At 54.3% G+C, this 27,681-nt stretch overlaps 1 protein-coding gene across 4 annotated transcripts in view; it reads left to right on the top strand.

Annotated features, from left to right (window-relative positions):
* Nucleotides 1-3,501: 3,501 nt before the first annotated feature.
* Nucleotides 3,502-27,681, top strand: part of TANGO2 (transport and golgi organization 2 homolog) — a 37,892-nt gene continuing 13,712 nt past the window's right edge. The window contains exons 1-3 of one of the 4 annotated variants that reach the window (XM_041729161.1): nt 3,502-3,559; nt 15,173-15,268; nt 23,832-23,920. In XM_041729161.1, the coding sequence (XP_041585095.1) occupies nt 15,213-15,268; nt 23,832-23,920 (145 nt within the window). In that variant the 5' untranslated portion in view covers nt 3,502-3,559; nt 15,173-15,212. Of the gene's footprint in view, nt 3,560-3,579; nt 3,771-3,967; nt 3,991-4,687; nt 4,711-15,172; nt 15,269-23,831; nt 23,921-27,681 lie in introns of those variants that run through there. The other 3 variants (XM_041729162.1, XM_041729164.1, XM_041729163.1) reach the window with 3 other exon arrangements.

Here is a 27,681-nt window from a genome sequence, read left to right as displayed (position 1 = left end):
GCAACCACCTGAATGGAGTTTAGCACAGGTCGCATTTCTCTGCTGGGTGGAGAGCCGACACCTGGTCCTTGAAGGGAAACGAAGCACACATATATGACCACAAATGGAATCATAATCCTTGGCCAGCTCCACTTAACTTTGTGGTGTGTGTGGTGGGGTACCAATAGGGGTGCTGCATGTTGGGGCTTATTTCAGAGGGAGATGATGGCCCCTTGGCCAGGGACTCTGGCTTAGTTCTAAGCCTTTCCTGTCCTGGTTGCACCTGGAGATGACCAGATTCTCAGCCCATCATATTCCCCGTGTCTACCCAGAGAGTCACAGACCCATGACAGCATTAATGGGGAGACCAGACATTCATGTCTTATCCACCCACGTCAGGGGGTCAGAGTGTTCACCCAAAAGTTGCTTCCTCTTAACAAAGAAAGTGAAGTGATGTAGGGCCAGAACTCACCACTGGTACCACCATTGGGTTCCCCCTGTGGTACCTAGCACACATAGCAAATCCATCCTACCCTTTTAGAACCAGTCAGCCAAAAAACAAAACAAAACAAAACAAGAACCAGTCAGCCACTGCTGGTCAATTGAAGTTGGCACTGGAGGTGAGAGCCATCTGACACTCTGGCATAGTGATGTTGCTTGTATCTCTGGGAAGATGGAGTGCAGTGTCCTTCTCTGGAACACAGGGGTCTCTGTGAGCAAGTTAGCTCTTGTCTTATGGAGCTGCACCATTGGTGACATTCTGAGCCAGCTGCTGTGTGGGCTGGGGGGATTTTCTTCCTTCCATTAGAGTGGATTTCATTAGTCAAACTGTCCCTACAGATTTCTCCAGGGGCATTGGGCCCTGGTCCTCCTGGAGCGCTATTCTCATAGTGAGCTTGTGATTCAGCATCAACCCTTCCCCACAAACTTGCTGATGGTGGCAGGAGGGGCTGGACAGAGCTTTGGTGAGAGAGCAAAAGGGAGAGTCATGCTCCAAAATTGTCCTAGGTGGGGGCTGCCTCCCCGCCCCCCACTCCAGGCAGGATTCCGTCCCCCAAGCTGCGTCACCAGCTATATACAGAGGAGTAGGGTGGACAGTGTGGGTTCCAAGGAACTCAAGGCCACTCTCAGGCAACAGGCCCACCGTAACCCAGGCTGCAGGCAGGGGTCAGAAACGGTCAAAAAACAGGATGGAGGGATCCCTGGGTGGCGCAGCGGTTTGGCGCCTGCCTTTGGCCCAGGGCGTGATCCTGGAGACCCGGGATCGAATCCCACGTCAGGCTCCCGGTGCATGGAGCCTGCTTCTCCCTCTGCCTGTGTCTCTGCCTCTCTCTCATCTCTCTCTGTGTGACTATCATAAATAAATAAATAAATAAATAAATAAATAAATAAATAAAAACAGGATGGAGAGTCCCTACCATGTGAGTCCTGGCACAGGGACCAGTACCCTAGGCTCCTCCCTCTCCCCCCACCTCCACCTAGTTGCGGGCCAGCTCTCTGGGGACATCCCTGGGACATGTGAGCAAAGCTATAGGGGGGAAAAGGTTTCAGCTGGAGGTCAAGAACTTCTCAACAGTGGCAAATGCTTAGAGACCAAAAAGGGTGACTATAAGGTAGTGAGCTCCCCAACTAAGGATGTGTGAACTCTTTGCATCCCTAAGACCCCAGAGTTCAGCTTCCCGCCCAAACCCATCTTATCCTATCTTATCTGCTCCCTAGCACTGAATGTTGTCAACTGGAGTCAGTGGAGACAGATCAGAGCGAGTACCTGACATGGCTCCATCTAGATGGGGAGAGTGTAGCTGGATGGGGGCTGGCCCAGAGCTATGTGCTTTCATGGCAGACCAGGATTTGAACCTCTGTCCAACCCATGCATGAGCTCATCTCTCTTTGTTGATAACAGGAAAGCACCTCCCCTGAGGCGTATGGCCCAGTGGTTTGGGGGCAGAGTACTCTGCAACTGCTGCCTTGTGCCCCAGGGTGAGGTCACACATGCCTCGGTCCCAAGTCTTGCTTATCTAACGTTATCGCCTCTTGGGTGGATTGCAAAGTCTGGCTGCTCAGAGGGAAATCACTGGCACCAGCTCAGGAGGATTCTGCTGCTGCATACCAGGAGGGAGGACCATGCATCAGGCTAGGTTGACCACTTGCTGGCCATGAATCCTTGGACATCTGGAGTCTTCGGTGTCCATGTCTGTAAAGGGCTTCTGTTGGGAGCACAGAAAAGATGGCAAGAGAGTAGGGTGGAGTGGGCATTTGGGTGCATCAGGCAGGTTTGGATTCAATACTTCCCTTTTTCTATCACCAGTCAGGCCCCTTCCCTCTCTAAACCCCAGTCTTCCACAGGACATCAGTGCTCTGAGTCAGGAACAGGACAGGAGGGCTTCACACAGGACTGTGGAGCTAATCCAGCCACTGCCATTTGCCATCTTTTTAAAAAAATGACATGGCTGCTCTGAACTTCAGCCTTTGTATCTGTAAAATAATATCTGTGCACTGGGACCCTGGGTTTAGAGTGCTTAGCACACTGTTATTATTCTTAGCATAACTGTCATCCTTGTCATAGTTTGCTGAGCGCCCACTTGGGAGTAGGCCCTGGGCCCTTGTCCCCTGACTCCACTCTCCCTGCATTCAGGCCCCAGACACAGCCTAGAGGTATTTGAAGGCAGGGAGCGCAGTGAATGCCTCTGTCCTGTTGGGAGGGCCCCAGTCAGTGCCCCTTCCTGCCCTCTTGATCACTCATTACAGCTGAGGGTGGTCCAATTCTTCATCCTAGGGCCTGGACCTGCAGAACAGCCTCTAAGTGAGCTCAAAGGCCAGAGTGGCTGGGTGGGTCTGGAGGGCCTGGTCCAGGGTCTTTCCTGAGTGTGCCAGGATTCCGGGGTAGGGTGGGTGGTGGTGGAAGTGGTGGTGGAGTGGCGGTGCAAAGGCTAGAGTGGCTGAGTGGGTCTGGATTGCCTGGTCCAGGGTCTTTCCTGTGTGTGCTAGGAATTGCGGGGGTGGGGTGGAGGCGGTGCAAAGGCCAGAATGGCAGAGGCAAAACCCAACTGGGGGCCTTAAAGAAAAGGTAGGGATGGCCAGGTCTGGAGCCAGTACAGGGTGTGGCCCAGGACCCGGTCTGAGGGGCGGGTCCGTAAGTGGGCATCCTCCTATCGCTCTCAGCGAAGACCGCCAAGTGGTTTGGTGACCTACCGCCCCTGGAGTTCAGGCTGCGGCCCTAACGGGTCCGCGAAGCCATGCCCTTGGGGCGGCCGCAAGGGGCAGCGACCTCGTGCAGGCGTCCTCAGGGCTGGGGAGCTGGGAAAGCCGCGGGGGTCACGAGACCCCCAGACGCCCGCGCAGCCCCGAGGCTTGGCGCAGCCCTGGGGGCGGGGCGCCGGGAGGGCTGCAGCCCCCGAGCGACAGCGCGCGCAGCCAACGGCGCTTGGGGTCGCGGCGTGCGGCCCCGCCCCTGGCGGCGCAGTCCAATGGCGAGCGCTCAAGGGGGCGGAGGCGGGGCCTGGGCGGGGGCGGGGGCGGGGCCTGGGCGGCCGCGGGGGCGCGCGGGCGCGGCACCCGGAAGTCGGCGGCGGCGGAGGCGGTGAGTGTGCGGTCGGCGGCAGGGCCGGCGGACTCCCTCCCGGGAGGGCCGGCCCGGGACCGGGGGCGCGGGGTCCGGGGGAGCGGGCGGGGAGGGGAGGGGCAGGACCGCACCTCCCCGCCCTGCCTGGTTCCCTTTCCCGAGGCGTGGAGTGGAAATCCGACGAGAGACCCCACGCGGACCCCGACGCAGCCCCATGCGTTCCTGGAAGGCGTGTCCAGTGACCCCGCCAGGATGGGAAGCGGGGCCCACGGGCAGGCCGGGCGGGCCTCGCTGGGGGGGCAGCCTGGCGGGGCTGGGAGCTGCGCGGTCGCTGCGGGGTGGGTGGGCTACGGCCTCAGACGGTTCTGAAGCCCTGAGTCACGGTGCCGCCTCCCCCGGGGCCGGTGGCCGGTGGCCGGGCCTCCGGCTGACCGCTGAGGTCTGAGTAGGCAAGTGCTGGCTCACGCCTTTTCTGGGGTGGCTCCGTCGGTCAGGGCATCGAAGGTGGGGACTGGGCAGGGGACCCCCTCCCCGACCCCAGCGTGGCAGGTGCCTCACGGCCTCCCTAGAGTGAGCCTCCTGCCCTTGGACCAGTCCCCGAGCCTGAGCCTTTTCCTCCAGCAGGGATATCACATGCTGGGCCCAGGCCTGGCCTGGCGTCCTGTTCCCGACCTGCTGACTGCTGTTTGGGCTCAGAGCTCTCTTCCATGAGGCAGTGGTGACGCCATGGCAGCTATAAGGGATACCTGCAGCTGGTAGCACTTTGGAAATGCTTTCTCGAACTTGCTTGTTAAACCTCTGGGGAACCTTTTTGGGCAAATGTTCATTGGTCAGATGCTGTCCACAGCTAAGAACACTCCGGCTGAGGGGCAGGTGGCGTTCCCAAGGTCACTCAGAGCCAGGGCCAGGTCCCAGTGCCTCTGTTCCACCTGGGCCACTGTCTCAGGATCCTGGGGTGACCTGTCTGATGGGGCGGAGGCAGGAGGACACAGCAGTGGCTCTGTCCCCTGTCTCCAGGATCCTAGTGCTCCAGTGTGGTGGGTGGGCTGCCCTGGTGCCTCCACCTTAGCCGGCCTTTGACCACTAGCCTCAGTCCTGCGGCTTCGTGTTACTGGCATGTGCACAGACTTCCGGCCACTCAGACTGGGCTGCTGCCACTGCCTGCTCTGGTATGTAGTGACCGCAGCCATTCCTGAATGAAGGAAACGGCTGTCAATTCTGTTTCGGCCCCTCAGCCCCTAAACTGTTGTTATGGCCTCATGCTTCTTTTGTGACCTCTTTTTGTGGGCTTTTGGATTCCATTTCACCGTGGATGTAACTGTGTGTGGTGTCTTGGGGTCTCATTCCCGTGCCTGCTTCTGCATCAGAGGGTGAGCTCTCTGTAGGCACCTCTGCTGCCTGCCCACAGAAGATGTGTGCTTGTTACTTCTGAGGACTTCTGTGGGGAAACGAGGTGCCTCCAGAGCATGTCTGGAGGTAAATGGCCCATGGCAGGGAGGCTGGAGGGCTTTTAGAAGTGGTTCCACACTTGTCATTGTTGCTCCAGATGTTCAGGGACTGGGTCCATCCTTTGGCGACACATCAGTGAGTGAGGGCATCACCGCAGAATCTGGCATTTGTTGGTCCAGACCATAGGGTTGGGTGATGGCCTCTGCGGAAACAAGGTCACCCCAGGTCACCCCAGGAAGCAGTCTTCCCAGGTTATCAGTGCAGTTCCCCCCCCACCCCACCTTTAACTTTCTTTTTTAGATTTGCAAAAATGATACATGCACACTTAAAAGTAAAAAAAAAAAAAGGCTGTCCACCATCTCTTGGTGGCTACTGACACTCAGGGTACATCTTGGTGGGAGTACTCCATTGTCCTTTATTGAGCACAAAGGCAGCGGGGGCCCCTGTGAGGCTGGGCTGGCCCCTGGCTTGTGGGGAAGCCAGGAAAGGCTGAGGTAGAGGGGTGGCCCTCTGTCCAGAGCTTGATGTAATGCTCCTTCTGCCCCTCATTTGTGTTGCTCCTTTGAACTGCAGGGACAGCGACACTTGGTGTGGAGTTGAATTAGTGCTCCCAAAACATCATGGAGCTCTCAGAAGAGAGTACCCCATAGAAAATTTGTCATGGTGAAATCCCACTTAGCCAAAATGACAAAACATAGATTGTAGAATCCTCAATCTTGAGCTGGGAGGAGGGTGGGGTGTTGCAGTGGGCTGGCTGCTCAGAATATTTACAGACGTCAGGGCTTTCTCAGCCAAGGCCCCCGAACAGCACAGCGACACTGTGTTCCCATGTGTGTTTACCTCCTCTGTTGGCAGCCGCTGGGAGAACATTACGCATCATGCGAAAAGAGCAGCGCAGGCTCTCCAGCTCCGCCCCTGGGGCGGCCACAGTGATGGTGCGGGTTGGGCTGCCGGCTACATGCTGCTCGCTTGCTTTTACCGGGGTGAGAGTGAGAGTGAGGGGCCTGGCTCCTCAGCCCTGTCATGTGAAGCCCGAGGGCCCCTGTCCCCTGCGTGGCCTTGACAGACAGACAGGCTGGCTAGCCTTGAAAATGTATCCCAAAATGTGTAAAGTGCTTGGCGTAGTGAAATGGGGCTGCAGGTTCTCTGGCCCAGGTAACCTCTGTTCAGAGCCTTCATGTGTGCAGCCAGCCGGGGGGAGGTGGGGGATGGACGTGATGTGAACGGGGAGCCTCACTTTCCAAGTGTGTAGGCCGCCTTGGCTCTGTGTTGAGACCACAATACGTCCCCATTCATTCATGTGCGTCTCTATCATTCTTTGCTGCATTCTGACCTAGTGTGTGCCCCCTCCATCCAGAGCCTGTTTGCCTTTTCAGTTGACAAAGGAAAGTCCTCCCGCCGACGGTGCAGGTTCCCCCCCCTGGCACCCTGGTTGTCAGGTGTGGTTTTGCTCTCTGCTCAGGTGGTGGTGTCAGTGTGGAGAACTCACAAGAGCCCGGCTACACTGGCTTCTGCTTTGAAGGGTTTGCACCGGGGCTGTATCTACTCTTGCTCTGTCTCCCACGGACAGGCTCTTCTTCGGTCTTTCTTTTCTCCATGCGCCAGCCTGCCTGTAAGAGTGCATATAAAACATGCCTGCTGTGAGAGTGCATGTGTTTTAAATGTCCAGCTCCATGGGTTGTACTGGGAGCCCAGCCAGACAACTAGCATCCCCACCAAGAAACTGCCGGCACCCAGATGCCTCCTATTGTTCCCCAGATCAGGTGGCCCTGCCCTGACTTCTGTCCTCATGGATGATGAGACTCGCTTATTTCTCGCTTCTGGGCAAGCACTGGGGTGGTGCGCTGTCTCTGCCATGGGGCTGCTAGGGAGCCGGGGCTTACTCAAGACTTACCTGCTTGTTGCACTTCATAGACACTGGCACATGGGCAGTGCTGGGTTTGATGAGCAGGGGTGGGGCATGGCCCAGCACAATTCATTAGAGTTTTAGAAGATTTTATGAATAGTCAAGAGGGAGACCTGTCCTCCAGATACCAGAGCATGTGCCGAAGCTAAGAGGCCTGCCAAGCATGCAGGATGCCATGGAGCCCTTTGACTGGGTGTCCAGGGTCTGGCTGAGGTGGGGCAGACCTGACACCCCGCAGCTGGGAAGCAAGGGGGTCCGTACCTCACACCACCCACCGGAACAGGGCATAGGCTGACCTGAGGACTAAGCCAAAATATAACCATACAAAGAAGGCAGGGGAAAGAGGCTTTAACTTTGGGATAGGGAGGGTGGCTGCAATGCAGTAGGGATGGGAAAACTTGTGGTCAAGTAACATACTCTTTCCCATAGGCAGTGCCACAGGCAAGGCCACAGGGCTGGGTGGAAATCTTGGCAGCTCACGGAGCAGACAGGTCGTGAGCCTGCCCACACCACATGTGCTGCACTACAGATCAGTGCAGCAAAAGCCCAGCATTCAGTACCCAAATTGGTGATCTGTAGACTCTGGTGGGCAGGTGCCTGGGAGATGTGCAGCCCCCGGGAGTTGCCAGTACAATCCCGGTGAGAGTGTTTCCTGCCACCCCGAGAAGGGCAGCAGTGGCAGGTTGTGGTGCTGGTGGACGCCCCTAGTCCAGTGGCTGGTCCGGGATGTTTGGAGGGAGTTTGGCCAGTTCTACTCACTTGAGAGCATCATCCTCTGACCCACCATTCCGCCTTCTTGGTCTCTGTCCTAGGAAGATCCTCCACCCATGTGCAGAGCCTGCGTGTGGGGCTCCTCTGTGGCACTCTGCAGGGGGTAGAAACTTTGTGGGACTGAAACACCACCAGAGCCAAGAGGCAGCATGAGGGTACATGTCCCCTGGGGAACGCCGTGTGGCGGCTAGCAGGCTGGGGACACTTGCCCCTTGGTAGAGACAGCGGGAAGACAGGGCAGTGGGATCCTGTGTGTACGATCACCCCAGAGCACATGCCCATACTTTGCTAAGAAATATCAGGAGGCACACAGCCGACTAGATGTGGGGCTTTTGCAGAATGAGTGTACTTGGAAACTTCCAAGATGAGACTGTGCTCCTGGCTAACCTGGCTGTGGGAACCAGACTCCGCAGGCCCACGGGAGCTGCCGGCTGTGGCCGCAGGAGGTGTGGAGCCTTGGGCTGGGGATGGACAGGTGGGCTGGGAGGTAGGGAGGGGGGCAGGCCTTGGTGCAAACGCTGGAGGAGATGGTGCCGCTTGGTGTGCGTGGCCGGCACTGTTGGTGTGTGATGCCCATTGGCTTCCACACAGGATGGGCCAGCAGCTGGGTGGCATCTGGAGTGCACAAGAGGGAGATAGGGGGTTGGCGACCACCCCCAGCAGTGCTGCGGTCTCCCCATCCACCAGCCAGGTCCTTCCCCATCAGGCAGGGGGGACGGTGAGGTCCTGTCAGCATGGCCTGTGGGCGCCACTTGCCTACTCTTCCAAGGGGCCTCGTGAAGTTGCCGACCAGCCCTCACCTAAGCCAAGGCAGGGTCACTGCATCTCTTGGCATGTGGCCCGGACCCATCTCTGGCCAGGTTCTGGCCTGCCTGCTTGAGTCATTTTCTTGTCATGCTCTTGTTAGACGCCGTGTGGAGTGACTTTGGGGGCTTGAGTCAACTGAAGAGCCTGGTTATTCTGAAGGAGGGAGTGGATCTGGCTGCTCTTGACAGCTCTCTCGGTTCCTCTGGAAGGCAGGGGAGGAAGAAGGAAGTCCCAGCTGAAGGGGGCGGGGAGCAGGCAGGATGGAGCTTGCAGAGAACTCTCGAAAGCCTCAGCAGATGGGCTGGGAGTGCCTGGAAAGCTTCTGTGCCTGTGCCTCACAGCCAGCACCATGTGCTAAGAATGACTGGTGCCGGACTCAGGACCCATTCTTCCGGTTTTGCATTACCAGGTGGTTAGAGCAGGGGAAGGCAGGAGTGGTGATCTGGAAGGAAGGCCTCCTCTGGCTTTCTCAGAGGGAAGAAAGGGGAAGCCCATGGCTTTGGTTTGAAGTGAACTTTTGCTTTTGTCTCACATATGGTAGATCCTTCTGGCTGGGGCTCAGGTGTGCCCAGGGAGTGTGGGCCCTGAGCCGCCCAGGTGGCTGCTACCCTGGATCCGCCCAGGTTTCCAGGGGGAGGACTGGTGGAGGCCACCCCAGGGGAGGCAGCACTTCTTTCCCCTGTTTGTGCTGTTTCTAGGCAGGCTAAGGACACAGAGGGAGTCCCAGGCTGAGTGGGCAGGTGTGAGGTGTGTGGATGTGCTGCTCTCTTCTGTGTATGGACAGCCTCGTGCACCTGCTCAGCCTGAGCCAGTCTCTGTTTGTCCCTGTCTGTTCCCCACAGGACTTCATGCTGGTCCTATTCAATTTCAGGAAAGTCCTGGGTAGGTTTTTAAATGGGGGCATCATTGGGTCACAGAGGTCAGCTTTTTATGTGAAATCTTGGTTATGACAAAGATTGCCTGGTTGCCGTGGGTACCTCTGAGAGTCTGTGTGAGTTATGGAATGTAGCATCGCTAGGAAGCCATGGTGAGGATGCCCTAGAGGTTTGGAGCTTGAGCAACTGCTGATGCCATCTCCTCACCAGTGGGGGCATAGGAAGTGTCTCTTCAGGTAAACACAGTGTGAGATGTGTGCCCCCCACCTGCGCCCCCCCTCCAGCCACTGTGCCATGCAGGTGTTTTGGGCACCTCCCAGGCTCCATGTTCCAGCCCCATTGTGCACATGGCTTCCCCTCCTGGGCCTGGGCCACTGTCTGGGGTTTTCCATCCCTGTGGGCAGCTCCGAGGCTCAGCTGCACCCTTGAGTTTGTGGCATTTGTGGGTCCCAGTGGGACCATGTGTGTACATGGTGACCTTTTGTCACCTATCACTAGCTTTCCCGGGGTGGGTTGACCACTGAGAGAATAGTGAGGCCACTACAGTGGCCATGGTGGCTTTGTGTTTCCATGATGTGGCTGGGTGAAGTGGCTTGTGGATATGCAGTGCTGGGGGCATCCTGGCCTTCTGGGGGGACAGGAGCAGATGCAGGGGAGGGAGACCCACTTGATTCCAGCACGTAGCACACTTCCTTTGTGCCTGCTCCTTCACTCGGAGTGCAGCTGGCCAGCATCCCACAAGCCCCTCTGGTAACCTCAGGCACACTGCCTAAACCCTTGGTGAGATGGGACCCACACCTGTGAAGCACCTGGAGTGGGAACGTTTTCACCAGCTGTCCTGTCCTCTGGTCTGTTGCCCCAGGGGCCCAGCCTCTTCTGGGTCTGGGTGTCACCCTATCAGAGAGCCAGATTCTGTGGCACCTTGCCTTGAGGGTACTCTTCTCCAGGTGCTAGGTTACCTGGCTGCCCTCCTGATTGCTGTGGGGCCAAACAAGGGAAAAGGAGGGAAAGTGAGCCCTTTACATCTGGAAAAGATGGGTCTGTGACATTTAACTGCCACCCGCAAGCCCAGGGGTGGGTGTGCACATCACCACGGTAGCCTCCTTCGCCTGCTGGGGCACACAGCATCCTGGGCACAGCATGCAGAGATGGGTGTGGCTTCCGTCAATGCTTGGAGGCTGCCAGGCTTTGCTACCTCAGGGTGTCCACCTCGAGGTTTCCAAGGCCCATGGGTAATGTTCCTGATCAGACCCCCAGGACCCTCCGGCCTGTCTCTTTCTCTGGCTGCAGGCTGGCCCTGGCTTGTGGGCTGCCGCAGCCTGCAAACACTCCATGGGGGCCTGGGCTTGCATGGCCTGGTGGAGGGTGGGGACCAGTGGGGCAGGGATGTTACTGAGAAAGCCAGGCACTCTTTTGCTCAGGATGCCCTCCCTTACACATTTTACTAGCTCAGATGTCCTTCAAGGGTGAACTCCCCAGGACAAGCAGAGAGGCCACCAAATGTGGATGAGCCCCAGCCCCACCTGGCACGGCGGGGCCTACTGAAGCCCTTTCCCGTCTCTTTCCCACTGTGCTGGTCTCAGAACTGGGGGAAGGGGAGAGTGGTGTTTCCTTAGTGCCCTGAGAGGCCAGGCAGGCAGGTGTGTGACAGCAGGAGCAGGACCCTGTTTGCCACTGGTAGGAGTTCCAGCCTGCATGGCAGTGACTGGGACCACGGTGGCTATGTCCAGAACTTGCTTGGGGAGCCCTGAAAATCAGCAGGACTGAGAAAGTGGCCCATTGGGCACAGTGACAGGGAGGATTTCACCAGGGCCTGGGTAGGAGGCATGCTGGGAGAAGGGCCCTGCACCCACGGGTCCTGCTGAGGTAAACGAGGCTGCTGGGGTGGTGGGAAGTGGAGCTGAGAAGGGGTGGGGCCAGTGGGCAGCGGGCCTGGCTTGAGTGGGGGGTGAGGGATTGGAGAGAAAGGCAGTTCCTGATGGTCCCCTCCCCAGGGGCTGGCTTTCCTCTGGTCCTTCCCTCCCAATGACCACGTCTTCATCGAGGCCGCAGCCCTGGGCTTTGTTCCCACACCTCCGGCGCCAGGCTGCCCGGAGACCCATCAGTGGCCTTGCCTTCAACCACAGAGCCCTCCCTGCTGCCACTGTCTGGAGGGCTGGTCTGCCACCCACAAAGGCTGGCTAGGATGACGAGGTCCTGCAGCCAAGTTGGAGGGCTCTGCTTCTGGCTTGTGAGCATCAGTAGCCGGAGCTGCCCCTGGAGGATGGCCTTGCCCAGCAGCTGGGTACGCCGCCCGGAGAGGTGCACAGCAGGCCAAGGCCAACGCGATGGCCTCTTCTGACAACCAAAGCTACACGTCCCTGGTGGGGCAGCATGTCTCCCGTGGAGCAATCCTCAGAACCATCCTCTGTCCTGGCAGGGCTCTGGGTGGGTGGGATTTCAGAAGTGATGGGCTGGCAGGGCTTCCCCGCTGACCACGGTTGGCCTGGTTGCCATAGACAGTGCCAGTTGGCCTCTTCTAGAGTATTCTCGTTTGTGGGAGAGACCAGCCCCGGGCAGTGAGAAGGCCTTTGTTTTCTGTGCTGGACCACAGCTGTGTGGCAGGTGCTCATCAGCTGACCTGGCGGGTGGGACACCCAAGACCCCAGGAGGCCCCGCATGCTTCCTACTTCCCTGCACTGCAGTGTTCTGGCCAATTTGACCTGTTTCATCAGTTATGTCTCATGTGCTCATCTTAAATGAATTTTAATCTGTAGTTACTAGGGCTTCTGGTTCTAAGAGTCCTTTCCGGTGCATCGTGAAACTCCTGGTTTACTCTTTCTCTCACATTTTTTTTCCTGCAAATATTCTCAAGCTTCTTTTTCTGCAATCAGAGTGTGGTTGGTTTACAAGACGTGTGGGGTTTGCTTTCTGCTGTTTCATGCTTATGGTGCTTTGTTTTGTTATGTGGTGTTCTTTCTTTTTTTTTATTATTATTATTTTTTTTATGTGGTGTTCTTTCTGATGGCCCTTCGTCCTTGAAATGATCTGTGAGACTTCTCAGAGGTGTAGAATGAGGATGAGAACTTTGGTTCTCCAGGTGCCTAGGAGCACTACCGGTGCTCGAGCCCCTCCATCCAAGTCTAGCATGAGGATCCCTGGACCCCCAGTGTGGCCCCGATGGTGCTCTTGTGGCTTCTCAGGGACTCTCCCTACTTTGCATGCTGTCCCTGTGGCACCTGGAGGTGGCTGTGGATCTAGCCCACCTTCATCCTAGGAGTTGCCTGTTAGGGTCCCAGCTCCACTTAGGGGAGGGTCTCCTACCACGTTCCCCTCTTGGGGCAGCCTTGGCCTTGTGTTCAGTCTCTCTGACCTTCACAGCCATCAAGCCCAGTTTGCCCAGGTGGGCCAGTGCCCCAGGGCAGGAATAGCCAGTGTACTCTGCTTCCTTTCCTCTCTGGGTTTCCATGTTCTCTGAGATAGTAGCCAAATCCTGCATGACCTTGTTAGTTCTTGGTTCTTTTCAAGATGTTTTCATATTTTTTCAAGCATTTTGAGTTGTTTTTACTAGAAGGATCAGTTCCAATAGCCTGCCCACCAGTCTTGATATCATCAGGTGATCCTAGGCTGATGGCCCTTGTGGGCACAACCGGGGTCCCCGAGGGTGGGAACCCAGCCTGCTCCTGTCACCTCAGGGCCATTTTGTGTATTGGGCATTGCCTTTGGTTCCATTGTGTGAGGGCCAGCGGCCAGCAGCCCATGTCACAGGGCCCTTCATCTCCCGGCCCCTGCACTTCTGCTGTGGCACTGGTCTCCAGGGTGATATCACCTCCACAGTCTGAGGTTTTACTGAGGACCTGGATGGGTCCCCTGAGGCGTTAGCGATGCTTGTGCCTGCAGGGACTGGGAGGAACATGGGGCTGAGTTGTGGTGCCCTCTAGGGCCTTTGGGAGTCAGTGGTGACAGTAGTGGAGTGGATCCTTCCTCCCTGACCCCCTCCCACCACTTCCCAGCCCAGCTAGACCAGTGAACGGAAATGGGTGGAGAGGCAGGGACACCACGGCATCATCCCACAGGAAGACCTACATGTGGCTCTGGGCTGTGGTCATGTCCGTGGGGCCAGCCTCAGACTTCGGCCCCTCCTTGGCTCTTCTGTGACCTGTAGTCAGATCCCCTGCCACCTGTCCATCCACCCACCTACGCTTGGGTGCTGGCACAGCTTAGATGGCCAGGTCGGCCAGGTGAGAACATCCTCCTCCTGTGAGTTCTGAAACAGTGTTTTACTTCAGAGACCCAAGAACTGGGAGCACTTGCACTGGCATACAGGGGAGCTCTCACCTCTCTTCTGATCACCTGCCCACCCCACTGCAGGGGTTCGCCTCTCTCTGGACTGCTGTGTGTGGCTGGCGGGGACTCTGGCCTGGGACAGGGAGCTGGAACCCTTCTCGGCCCACCCCGGCTCCTCCCATGCCTGAAGGGAGGACTGTCCCCGTGTCTCTCACAGCAGGCTAGTCCCTTCCCTCTGTGGCTTCTCCAAGGCCTGGGGGCAGAGGGTCAGGAATGGCAGAGTGTTCGTGGTTTATATTGAAACCTGGAGCGAGGATGGGCAGGGTCTGGGCATCCCATCCCACCTTACCCCAGCTGGGGCCCAAGTCATGGACCCTGTTTACAGATGTGGACCTCAAACCTTGTCTAGTAGGTGCTGTGTATTTACTGTGCTGGGGGGCAAGGTACTGCATGGACCCTCCCCAGTTCCAGGGCACCCCAAGCTAGTGCATTTGGAGCTCAATGGCTTCCTCTAGACACACACGCATAGTCACACACACGCATAGTCACACACATGCTTGCAGACATATTCAGAAGCACACACGTGCAAACACCCATACATAACCATATGCTTACGTGTGCACACAGACTTTACATACATGCACATAGACTAAGCACGCCCTCACCCGTCTTGCTCATGAGGCTCTTCCAGGGGCATCTTTTTGGCTTCCATCAATGTCTACACAGGCTCTTTCTTGTCTGTTTCCTGGCTGTGGCCACTGGCCCTGCCTCATGCACATAGGCAAGACTAGAGACCATCGCAGTCACCTTCTTCAGGGTCAGTGGCCCCAGGATCTCACCTCTGTTCTCACCTCCGCTGTGGGAAAAGATCTGCTGGCCCTAGAGGCTGCCAGGCACAGGGCCTATGTGTGCAAGGGGACCTGCAGCATCCCCACTCCCCAGTACCTGGGTGCATGTCCATATCACCAGCATGCGTGCTTTGCGCCTCATCTCCACCTGCTTACATGGAGTGTGCAGGGCCCTCTGGGTTCCCCTGGCGGTGTCTGCGCCGTCATGGGTGGAAGGCATGTGCTGAGGGCCTACTGTGGACACTGCTGCAGAGCATCCTCAGGCCGGTCAGACATGACGTAGCCCTGCCTTGACAGACTGGGGACTGGAATTGGTGCCACTTCCAGGAGATGGGGTGGTTCAGTCTGGGTGGTAGGCATGCAGCAGACCACAGAGCCACCCATGTGTGGTGTGGGAGGGTACCCACCTGCTGCCCTGGCTGTGCCTGTGGTTTTTGTTCTTGTTCCTGTGGCCACCCTCCAGTGGCAGGCCCAGGGCCAGTGAGCATTGCAGGCATTGGGGGACAGTCTGGCCCGCGCTCATGTGTGTGAGCGCTTAGGGAGATGATTGTATGGTGCCGGTGAACGCCATGGTATCTGGCATATGGTTCTTGCCATGTCCAGTGAGGGTCAGGGGCATCCCAGAGGCGGTCTTGTTCCGGGCCAGGGAGCATTGCAGGTTTTGTATTGTCTGCCATTTATTCAACGCGTTTTTTTCCTTTGCCCGCAGACTGGTGACCCCGTGTGAACAAAGCTGCCCTCAGGGATCCATGTGCATCATCTTCTTTAAGTTCGATCCTCGTCCCGTTTCCAAAAATGCATACAGGTAACCCCCTTGCTTTGTGTCTGCTGTCCTCCGCTTGGCCTTGGATGCCCCACAGTCCTTATAGCGCCCAGGTGGGGACAAGCTGTACAGGTTGGGCCTGCCCTGTCCAACAGCAGTCGCTCGGTGTGGGGTGTGCCGGGGAATACCACTCCGTGGCAGGAACGCTGAACTAACACATAGGTGCGGAGACTTAGCTGCTGAAGGTCGCTGTCCCGGCAGGACAGAGAAGCAACGTAGGGGCCAGCAGAGGAGGTGGGAAACTGAGGCCCGGGGGGCGGGGTCATGATCCAGTGCACCCCCCTCCCCACAGCTCTGGGCCCTGGATGTGTCCCTCTGTTCCCTGGTCACCTCAGTAGGAATCCATCTGCGTTTTTCCACGTGTGAGGCTGAGAGGTAACTCACAACCAAAAATGACATTTGAAACTCATCACTAGTGCAATTGCCTGGAAAGTTTTCATCATTTTAAAATCTATACCAGCAATGATTTGAACCATTTGAACCTTTTTGACTAGCTTCTTAGATTTGAGTCACCCTGCAAAATTGCACAGACACCATGCTGCCTAATTTTGTGCTGAATGAAACTCATCCTAGGCCAGGGGTCAGGGAATGAAGAGTGCTCAGTGTTCCCTTTGTGCGGTGGAGTGGACAGCAGGGCCAGGCCAGGGTCCTGGAGCTGAACCTGAACAACCCCCAGCAGAATCAGCTGTTTGAGTCAGCGTGCGGCCAGTGGGCAGGATCCAGGTGTACTGACTTGGGCAGGGGCAGTGTAACCTGCAGAATTATTAACTATGAGAGGATTTGAATGCCTTGGGTGGAGCCCCATCCTCCATCCTCAGGCTGAGATCTAGACGTTGCCGGAGAGGCTCAGCGGTGGCACCCTGGATAGCAAAGAAATCACCGGGAGGCCATGGCAGCAGAACTTTCTAGGAGTCTGGCCTCTGCTGTGCAGGCAGCTGTCGCAGGAGACTGCTGGGGGAAGCTGCTGGCCACTGGGCTCATGGGGGAAGCCCCAGGTGTATCTGGGCTGAGTCTGGGGGAGCCACACATGTTGCAGGAGTGTCCCAAGGAAGCACCCTGCAGCCAGGATAAGAAACCTCTCCCCCTGCGGTGTCTCTCCAGTGCTCTCTACTGACCAAACTTAATACAGTACTAGCCCCAAAGTTCAGCTCCTTTACCAGGAGGAGGCAAAAAAGGGCAGATTTGGGACTGAGCCATAATACATAATAGTTGAATTCCTGACAAGGTCTGCCCCTTTGGCTCGTGAGGTTTCATGTGCACCCTTCTACGCTCTTGTGAACTCTCACACACCAACAAAATGACTGGTTCCACCTGATGAGTGAAGAATTCCTCACACGGGGACATGCAGTGTGACGGTCACTGCGTCTGTTGCTGGCTGTGTTTACTAGCAGATTCAGCCACAGTCTCCCTGGATATGCTGTTTCCCGAGGCTACTTCCGGTCTCCTGCCAGTAGGAAAAACATGGGAAGAAGGAGGGAGGAGGTCTTTCTTGCTTTCGCGCAGGACCTGTGTCCCTGCCAAGATGTCTTCCCATAATGACTCCTTGTGGGTTGTGATTCGTGATGGCCTTAGTGTTTCTTTCCAGTGTATTCCAAAGCCCTAAGCCAAAAATGAAATATGCTGCCTCTGGTGACTGACCCAATATACTCGTTTACCTTATTGGGTGGGAGGGCCGGAGGGGCTTCCAGGGGCTGCTCCTGTTCTAGCTGTGGAGCTCTCTGGCCCATGAGAACGGGTGGCTGCAGGCCCTTAGTGTCTGTGCTCCTGTGTATGTGTGATATGAGAAGAGTGTGGGAGGAACAAAGAGGGGTCACCTCGGCAGGAACACTGCAGCTGGGCCTTTCAGAGATCTGAGATGAGCTCCCGGTACCTGGAGTGGATTGAGGAGCAGGCCAGGCTCCAGGGCCAGCAGTGTGGAGGGGAGAAGGCCCTGGCTACACAGTGCTGCCAGGGGCCATCTGGGCCTGCAGGACCTGCCCTGGCGTCCCCTCACTTGGTCTCCCTCCTGCTTTAGCCAACCCCTGGCCTGGCCTCCAATGCACCAGCTTCTGCCCCCCACCTCGGCATCCACTGCTGTGTCTTCGTCCCCCCTCCCCCCATAACTAGCAGGAATAGGAGTGCCATCCTCACCATTTACAAGTGTCCAGTTCAGTGGCATCAAGTACATTCACATCGTTGTGCAACCATCCCCACCATCCATGTCCAGAGCTCTTCATTGTCCCCGACTGACACCTGTCTCCACCAAACACTAAGTTCCTGTTCCCCTCCCCCCAGCCCCTGGCCACCACCAGTCTGCTCTCTGTCTCTATGACCTTGACTACTCTGGGGACCTCATATAAGTGGAATCGTAGTATTTTTGTGTGACTGACTTATTTCACTTAGCATCGTGTCCTCAAGATCGTGGTGTGGCATGTGTCAGCATCTCCTTCCTTCTTAAGGCTGAGTAACATCCCATTGTAGGCACAATGACCACATTTTTATCTGTTCATCTCTAGATGGACACTTGGACTATTTCCACTTCTTGGCTCCTGTGAGTCATGCTGCCGTGAAGATTAGTGTACAAGTGTCTGAGTCCTGCTTTCCATGCTCTTGGATGTATACTGAAAAGGGGAATTGCTGGATCATATGGCAATTCTATGTTTGTTTTTGGAGGAATGATTCCATTGAGTGTCTTTTGGTGGCCGTGCCATAGACTTCCCGAGCCATGTCACCCCATGTCTCCTTGTGGTGACAGAGAATGTCTTCACAGTGTGTCATCATTGTGCACTGTCCAGACCAAGTTCTCTCCCACCAAGCTGGACAAGCCAGGTGTCCCGAGCCACCATCCACCTGGACTCTGCTGCCCACAAAGCTGGTCTATGTGGCTAGGACACATCAGAGACCTCGTGCTCCATGGGCTGTCTTGAGCACCCTCAATATCATTTGACTCTTGGGGTAACGGGAAACACCTGTTTTTGTTTGTGGGTTAAACTCATCCCTATGGAATTGTTGCTCCAGGGTCAGATGGTTGCAAAGGGGACTTTATAACTGGAATGGTGGCTGTCATTGCCATATGAAGTTGTCCTTTAAACAACATGGATTTGAACTATGTAGGTCTACTTATATGCAGAGTTTTTAAAGTATGGGACTGTAACTGTATTTTCTCTTCCTTATGATTTTTTTTTAAGATTTTAAATTTTTCCTAAGTAACCTCTACATCCAACGTGGGGCTCAAACTTACAACCTAATCAAGAGTCATGTATTCCACCGAACTAAGCCAGCCAGGTGCCCCTCCTTATGATTTTCTTATTAATGTTTTATTTTTCCCTAGTTTGCTTTTTGGTAAAAACATGATATGTAGTATAATATATAAAATACATGTGAATTTGCTGTTTATGTTATTGGTAAGCTTTGTGGTGAACAGTAGGTCAATAGTAGTTAAGTTTTGGTGGAGTCAAAAGTTATATGTGGATTTTTGGGGCTCCTGGGTGGCTCAGTCGGGTAAGTGTCTGCCTTCAGTTCAGGTCACGATCCTGGGGTCCTGGGATTGAGCCCCACTTCGGGCTCCCTGCTCAGTGGGGAGCCTGCTTCTCCCTCTCCCTCTGCTGCTCCCTCTGTGTGTGCATGTGCGTGATCTCTCTCTCTCTCTCTCTGTTTCTCAAATAAATAGATAAAACCTTAAAAAAAAGTTATACATGGACTTTTGACTGTGCGGGGAGGGGGTTGCTACCCCTCACCCCTGTGTTCAAGGGTCAACTATACATGTAAATAATAACTTAAACATTTCCTCTCTGCCCTACAGAAAAAACTGGGACATCCTTACTTTTGATGCTGTGGGCAGTGTCACCCACGGCTCTGCCATTGCCAGATGCTGATCTCATGGGAATGTGATTTCTGGTTTCCCAGGACTCAGTTCCTGAAAGATGAGCCTGTCCTTGTTATACCCTGCCTGGGACTGGCCCGGCGATGATGGCACTTGGTCTGTGCCTGCTACTTTGCTGGCCTGTTGGTGAAAGGCGTGGCTCCTGAAGCATCTCTCCTTCTCTTGAGCCTCATGCAAGCATCGTATCATCTGCTTCCCCACTAGAGAAAGCAGAGCATGCATCCTGTGGTCTGTGCTGCCAGATTTAGCAGTCACAGTGTGTTGCTGAGTGGCACTTACTGGGTGTAGGCAGGGAGGGGAGCCTGCTCGGCAACTGCCCAGGGAGTGAATGTGAGCGTGGCCACTTCTGTGGAGCATCTCTAGGCCTGACACTGGGCTGGGCCCTGGTGTCATGGATCCCATGGTCTACACCTCCCATCCACCACATCACTGTCACCCTGCCCCTCGATGTTGGGGATACCCATACCTCCAGATGTGCCAGCCATCTCCATGTCACATCCCATGCTGGCTGCTTGTAGGCACTGGCTGGGCATGAACCCCCAAATGCCTTTGGGCTTCCTCATCTGTCTTAGTTTTGAGCTGGTCCTGGTAAGATGGGCTCCTTGGGTGTTCCTCTCTCCTGGGGTCACCTTTGGCATGGTGCATTATGGCCCCTGCCCAGATGTGGGATTCCCCTGGGTGGTCCCAGCTGCTGTTTCCCATGCCCGTTGTTACCTGGCATTCGGAATTTTTGGTAACAGTTACCCAGTGTGAGTATTGTCTGGGTGCCTGTTGGTTCTGCTCATTTTGAATTTTAGTACTGATCTCTGCAGCACTGCAGCAAGGAGCATAGCAGATAAGAAATTACTTTAGCAGCCTGTGATATGCTGGCTTAGAGCTTTTCCGTGCTGGACTGCAGCTTTGCCTCGGGGTCCCAATGACCTTGCCCTGTGGAGGCAGCGGCATTCCTGTGGGATTCAAGTAATTTCCCTGATTATAAAGGGCTATGTGCTCTGGAAAAAAGTCATCCCCTACAAGATGTACAAAGTAAAATGTGAGCTCCCATAACCCCTGTGGTAGGTCTATGGTTCCCAAGGTTCCTACCCCCATTGTACACACCTGTGTTATTCATTCCCCTGGTCATGTGTGGGACTGTGGAGCTAAATAGAAAGGGATTTTGCCAATGTGAAAAAGTCCCTAATTAGTTGACTTGGAGTTAATCAGATGGGAGTTGTCCTCGGTGGGTCTGACCTAATCAGGTGAACCCTTAGGTGGGACCAGGCCCCTCCTGAAGAGGTAAGCTGCTATGCTTGAAGGGGGCCCATGGCCAGGAACTGGGGTTGGTCTCCAGGAGTTGGGAGTGACTTCAGCCTAGGATGGGCATTCTGCAGCAACCTCAGGAACGTGAGGAAGACGCCAAGTCTCGGAGACCCTGCTAGTCGGCACATCAAGTATTATCTCAGGAGCCGCTGAGCAGAGCACCCAGCACAGCAGGCCTGTGTTCCTGACCACAGACTGAGATGAGGAGTAGGTGTTGCTTTAAGCCGCTGTATATGCTATGTTTGTGGCAATTTGTGAGGCCCCATAGAAAATCAGTACACTTCCCGTTGGGTAATACTGTCATGGCTGTCATATAACCACTGTGGCCAGGCCATTTATCAAAATGTCTCTTTAGACTCATGAGCCAATTACCCTTGTTGGCTCCAGTCTGGAGGGGCTGCTGAGTGAGTTGTCATATCCTTCTGTTGGTTTCCATGGAACTCATCACTGCTTGTGACATCACTGGGGCATGGGTCTGTGCACCTGCTACCTGGCACTAAGCTCTCCCCAGATGGTGTAGAGACCCTCCCACCTTGCAGGTGGTGCACAGGCCAACCCCAAATGATGCACTGACTCACCCCCTAGATGGTGTGCAGACTCAACTTCCCAGGTGGTGTGCAGACTCAGCCATCCCTGATGGTGCGCAGACTCATCCCTCCCAGGTGGTGCTTAGACTCATCCCCACAGGTAGTATGCAGACTCACTCCAGGTGGTGCTCAGGCTCATCCCCCAGAGGGTGCTTAGACTCACCCTCCCATGTGGTGCTTAAACTCATACCCCCAAGTGGTGCACAGACTCTTCCGACCCAGCTGGTGCTCAGACTCATCCCCCAGGTAATGCGCAGACCCATCCATACCTCCAGACTGCACACACCCACCCCCAGATGATGCACAGACTCACCCATGGTTGAGGTGAGGAATGCCCACCCATGGATGATGTATAATTAGTTAGTGGTTTCAGTTATTAGAACAAAACAAAGCCATGGGTGACTTGCTGTCCTCATATCCCCTGACTTGCTGTCCTCATATCCCCTGACTGGTAGGCATGTGCCCTGCTCCTGGGCGCTGTGGCACAGATGGACTTTTACTGGTGTTGTAATGCTCAGAGGTGGTGAGTGAGGGAATACTTTCTCTTACTTGGAGCCTTGATGTGGGTACTTATCATGCCCACATGTTTCCCAATTAGGTATTTAATGAAATCCCCAGCAAACCACTAGCAATTCAGCTAAATAGTGATTCTTGTTGCAAAAATAACCTGGCAGTTAATATTCCTGGTTACTAACTGCTCCTTATTTTAAAAATAGTAGGAGTTGAAAATCTTGGGAGAGAAAGGTTTTGCTCAGTCAGCTTTTTTCTTCCTCCCTAATTTTTCCTTTTCTGGAGACTTACATAAGAATCAGAACCAGAAGCCAGTAGCACTAGGCTCAGTTTGGGTCTTGCCTCCCCGCATCCCCAGCCCCCTCTCAGCACAAGTGGCAGGACGAGTGAGTTGGGGAGCAGTGCTGGGTGTCTCCTGACCTCCTCCCACAGGGGTTGTGGGGCACCTGGCCCACACAAGCAGCCTATGGGAGCAGTGCCAGCCGGGTTGGCTCCAGATCGAGTCGCAGAAGGAAGGGATAAAGCAGTTGTGTCTGAAGATGGGGTCAGAGTCCCGCTGGCTTCTCCCTCAGGCTGCCTATCTCAGCCTGGGGCTGTGGTCTGGCAGTTAGAGCTGCAGAGGATTGTCCTGCGAATGGCTGGGGTTCACATCAGGGACAGTGACCTCCCTGCATGCCTGTCCCCAAGACCTAGAACAGCCTGGAGAGCTGCCACAGGCTGAACAGGTGTCCCGAAGGTGGTGAGACTCCTAGGGCAGATCCAGAGGGTGTGACTAGACACCCACAGTCGTTGGTTACATTGGTGCCTGTGGCTGGGGCTGCATGGGGAGGTGCAGAGTTGGGGGTGGGTGGTGTCACACGCTGTGTGCACCAGGGTGAAAGCACTTCTGTGGTGCTGGTACCAGTTTCACTTTTAATTTTATGAACTTTTTTTTTTTTTTATGAACTTTTTTGTTAACCCACATTTTACCAAGTAAATGTTCTTTTTTTACCATAAAAATATTCTTTTGTACAACAACAACAAAAAATATTTATTTATTGAGAGAGAGAGAGAGTGTGTGCGCCTAAGCAGAGGAGAGGCTCAGAGGGAGAGGGGGACTCCTCGCTGAGCAGAGAGCCCAAGTGGGGCTCAGTCCCAGGACCCTGAGATCTTGACCTGAGCCAAAGGCAGATGCTTCACCGACCTAGCCACCCAGGTGCCCCTACATGTACATAAAAGCCTAAGAGTCAAGAGAAAAGTTATTTTTGAAGACTTTAGGATGTGACCACCGACTAGACTAACTTGGTTTCAGATCCAGTGTGAGCACAGGTGGCTAAGCCACAGCGCCTGGCCCCACGACCTCTGTACACCTGCCGCTGGTGCTCGGAGGGTTCTTTGCTTGCACTTCTTAGACCCAGACGTCTCATGGACGTGGCAGTCCCACTCAGTCACTGTGTCCTCACTGAAAATGGCAAAGCTGACTAGAAACTTTGTTTTCCTATGTTAAAACTAGAGCAGGGATGCCTGGGTGGCTCAGCGGTTGAGTGCCTGCCTTTGGCTCATGGTGTGATCCTGGAGACCCGGGATCGAGTCCCACATAGGGCTTCCTGCATGGAGCCTGCTTCTCCCTCTGTGTTTCTGCCTCTCTCTGTGTGTCTCATGAATAAATAAATAAAATCTTTTAATAATAAAAAAAAAACTAGAGCTCTTTTGAAAATGTTGACATCTTTTTTATTTGCTAGCAAAAAACTTGTTGGTTTCATGATGCAAACAAAACTAGAGAGCCACAGAAATTCTTACCCACTTCCCCAAACAACCCAAAATGCAGGACGGCAGCCTCCAGCAATCCTGTGCTCTGCTACTGCTCCACGTGGCCCCAGGGCCCTTCTGGTGGGCATGCTCACTAGGGGTAACTTCAGGGGAAGGGACAGACAGGTACAAGGGGCACTTCTCTGCACTGGGGCACCTGGGGACATGCCTGATGCCAGCTGCTCAAGGCTGTCACCTGCACAGGTCCTGTTGCCCTTTCTGGGTGATGAGTTGGGTGTGTAGGGTGGGATGGGCTACGCGTCTTTGCCCAGCATCTGCCTCTTTATTTGGCAGAGTCCGGGGGCAGAGTCTTGGCTGAAGGCTCCTTGAGAAACCTGCTTGTCTGGAGCCATCACTAACCTTTGTCTCCTGAGGGTTCCTGTCCTCTCTAGGACTCTCCTGTGTTGCTGTGGAGGCAAATTTTCTTTGTTAATAGCAGAAAAAAAATAGGGCTTTTCTGTTTTTCCCCCGAGACCTTTAATCATGCTTTGTCTTTCAGGCTCATCCTGGCGGCCAACAGGGATGAATTTTACCACAGACCATCCAAGTTAGCTGACTTCTGGGGGAACAACAATGAGGTCCTCAGTGGTGAGTCTTCCCGCACAGGGCTGGGGTTGTGGCCATGACACGGCAGGACGCAGGAGCCCCCGAGTGCTCTTACCTGTTACTGGTACTGCTTCCCATTGTAAGTGCAGGATGAATAAGTGGACGCTGACTGGACTCGTGGGGGAAGCTCCCAGGTTTGGGTCTGAGGCCAGCATTGGGGTGACCAGCCCTGAAGTCCAGCACCATTCACATGGTGTGTTGTAGATTCCCGGGGAAATAGCTGGAAGGATCAGTTGGTTTTATTTGGATCCACCTTTCTGCTGTGGGCATACGGTTGGGTTTGTATGAGGTGCAGGTTCACACTCGATCACTCTAAAGCATCATAGCTTGTGTGTGCATACTTACACCTGGACACATTTCTGTTTACACGCCGGCACCTGTCAGGGGTGGGCTGAATTTGGGGAGCACAGGCTTGGTTGGAGCACGTTCAGATGGGAACTGCATGAGGAGTTCTCACAGAGGCAGGAACGGAGGTGACAGCTATGTCCCGTGCCAGCTTGGCTGGCGGCCTCTCTGAACCTGTTGGACAAAGAGCAGTTTCTGCCCAAAGGGCAGGGAGGGATCTACTGGAGGGCATGTGGACTGGTGTTGGCCAGGCTGGGTTCCCTCTGACTGTGAGCCAGGTGTCAGGGAAGCACAAGGGAGCCAGGCAGAGCTGATAGGGATGCTCAGATGCCCAGCAGGCTGAGTGGGCGGCCTCAGGGGTCTGGAGACACTAGGTGTGCCCTGCTTTGCCTGCAGTATCTAGAAGCTTGACTGTGGAACTTCCACGGAAGGCCTCCTTTATAGACTGGATGGGTGGTGGAATGAGGAAATCACTGTCCAGGCTGGATTGTCCTGGTGCCATGTGGGGGGAGGACAGGAGTAGGGAGACTGAGGCAGGGCAGTGTCACAGGCAGGAGATCTGGCAGGTGGTGGGGAAAGCTGTTGTGAGGCTGTGCACTCAGCAAGAAGAGGCTGGGTCTCTGGGCTACATCTTGGTCTCTTCAGAAGCTGCACAGGAGACCTTGGACATGTCTAGACGTGTGAACAAAAATATGGGGCAGGGCTAATGAGGATACCTCTATTGTGTAAGCTCCAGGCATCTCTGTACAGTAACCCCAGGGCCCATGCATGTGGGATCCTTGGCTGGGCCAGTGAGGGACAGGCTCTCAGGACTACGTGGAGGGCTGAGGGGAGCCTGTGGGCCTAGCTAGGACCATGCCAACCAGGATGGAAGGGTAGGATGGAAGGGTAGGATGGAAGGGTAGGATGGAAGGGGTTCTGGGGATGGGGCAGGCTGTATGTGTCACCTCTGCAGGGCATGAATGTGGGAGGCTGTAATGGCAGTGAGGGAAGACTGGTCAGGGTGGGTGGGGTGAGGAGTTGAGGGTCTGATGGCCCTTCTTGAGGATTTTTGTGGATGAAGACACAGATAAAGGGTTAGCCTGCTTGGGTTCCTTGGCTATCCTGGCCACCCGGGCTCCATCCTGCTTGGTACTCAGGCTTGTACCCTGCCCTTTGATTGGGACCAATTCCTGCTGAGGGGGTCCAGCCACTTGGAATCCTTCACCCTTTGTGGTGATTGGGACTTGGCCTCTGGCATGCAAGGGCTCCGGCCTAGTGGGAGGTCGCCCTGCTGCAGGGTAGCGCTGGGTGGGCCCAGGAGGCCACTGTACCAGTTTAGGGCTGGAACCACTGAGAGCCACATCCTCCTACCATCTGACATCACCAAATTGTATGCAAAATCGTAGGCCAGGGATTCTCCAAATGTGATCTGAGAGTTAGTAGCATCAGCATTTCTTGGGAACTTGTTAGAAGTTTGGGAAAATTGGGCTATTATTTTTTCAAATATTTTTTCGGTCTCTTGCTCTCTCAATCTCTTTCCCTCTCTCTACTTCCTCACACATATATTAGTTTTCTTTTTTTTTTATATTAGTTTTCTTGAGGTTGTCCTACACTTTCATGATGCTCAATTCATTTTTTAAAAGATTTCGTTTATGAGTTTTTTAAAGAAAGAGAGGAGTGTGCGTGTGAGTGGGGGTGGGGGCAGAGGGAGAGAGTGAGAATCTCAAGTGGATACCCTGCTGAGCACAGAGCCTGACTCAGGGCTTGATCTCATGACCCTGAGATCGTCGTGGCTTGAGCCAAAATCAAGAGTCAGACACTTAGCTGATGAGCCACCCAGACGCCCCTGATGATACTCCATTCATTTTTAAAAACCCTGTTTTCTCTCTGTTTCATTTTAGATGATTTCTATTACAATATCTTCACATTAGCTAATCTTTTTTCTGCAGTGTCTAATCTGCTTTTTCCTCCATCCTATATGTTTTTTATCTCCGACATTGTAGGTTTTAACCTCTAGAAGTTCAATTTTTTATCTTCTTTGTATGTTCTTAACTGCTTTAGCATAGAGAGTATAGTTGTAATAACTGTTTGAATATCCTTGTCTGCAAAGTCTGACGTCTGCTTCAGTTCCAGTTTAGTTTTAATAGATTGAGCTTTTAGTAAGCAGGACCATGTTTTTCTGCTTCTTTGCATGCTTGGTAATTTTTTTAAAAAACTTTTATTTATTTATGATAGTCACAGAGAGAGAGAGAGAGGCAGAGACATAGGCAGAGGAAGAAGCAGGCTCCATGCACCGGGAGCCCGATGTGGGACTTGATCCCGGGTCTCCAGGATCGCGCCCTGGGCCAAAGGCAGGCACCAAACCGCTGCGCCACCTAGGGATCCCTATGCTTGGTAATTTTTGATTGGATGCTAAACATTTGTGGATTTTATCTTGTTGGGGATTGAGTATTTTTGTATATCTATAAATATTTCTGAGCTTTGCCCTGGGATAACAGCCAAGTTACTCAGAAACAGTTTGATCCTTTCAGTTCTTGCTTTTAAGATTGGTTAAGTGGCTATGAAGCTATGCTCAGTCTAAGGCCAGTGATTCCCTGCTACTCAAGCAAGATCCTTTTGTCTTCACTTGCCTGTGCTCCCTGGGTCTTGAGGTTTTATAGGCCGACTTCTGGGAACAGGTGCTATTCCTAGCCATGTTGTGAGCACTGTCTCCTCTAGTCTTTCTGGCTGGTTCTTTCCTGGCCTTGGGTGGTTTTCTCACACATATGCTGATCAACTGTCTGGTATTCTGTGCAGCTCTCTCCTCTCTGGTCCCCTGTCTCAGGAGCTCTGGTCGCCTCAATCTCCCCAGGCTCCCAGCCCTTCCCCTTGGCCAGGCAGTCCAGTGGACTCTGCCTGGACCTCCTCTCTGTGCAGTGTCCTGGAGGCTTTCCAGTCATGGGGTTCACCTTGTTTGTTTCTTTTTTTTTTTTTAAGATTTATTTATTTATTTATTCAGAGAGAGAGAGAGAGAGAGAGAGAGAGAGAGAGAGGCAGAGACACAGGCAGAGGGAGAAGCAGGCTCGACGTGGGACTCCATCCTGGGTCTCCAGGATCACACTCTGGGTTGCAGGCGGCACTAAACCGCTGTGCCACCGGGGCTGCCCACCTTGTTTCTTATCTCAGAGATCACTGTCCTTTGTCTTTTGATGTGCAGTGTCTTGGAACCCATTGTTTCATGTATTTTATTTTCTGTGGTTTTATGTAAGAGAGTAAATCTGGTCCCTATTGATGGCCAGATGTGGAATTCTTGTTTACTTTTCAATGGTTAATTTGTAGTTTTTACGCATTCTGGATAGGAGTCCCTTGTTGGATAAATGTATTGCCTACTCATTTTCTTAATACCTTTTGGTAAGCAGAATATTTTCTTTTAGTGA

Source organism: Vulpes lagopus, chromosome 14 (genome assembly GCF_018345385.1).
Source record: "Vulpes lagopus strain Blue_001 chromosome 14, ASM1834538v1, whole genome shotgun sequence".
NCBI lineage: Eukaryota > Metazoa > Chordata > Mammalia > Carnivora > Canidae > Vulpes > Vulpes lagopus.
The sequence above is the reverse complement of the archived record's forward strand: the minus strand, read 5'-3'. Positions and strand labels throughout refer to the sequence as shown.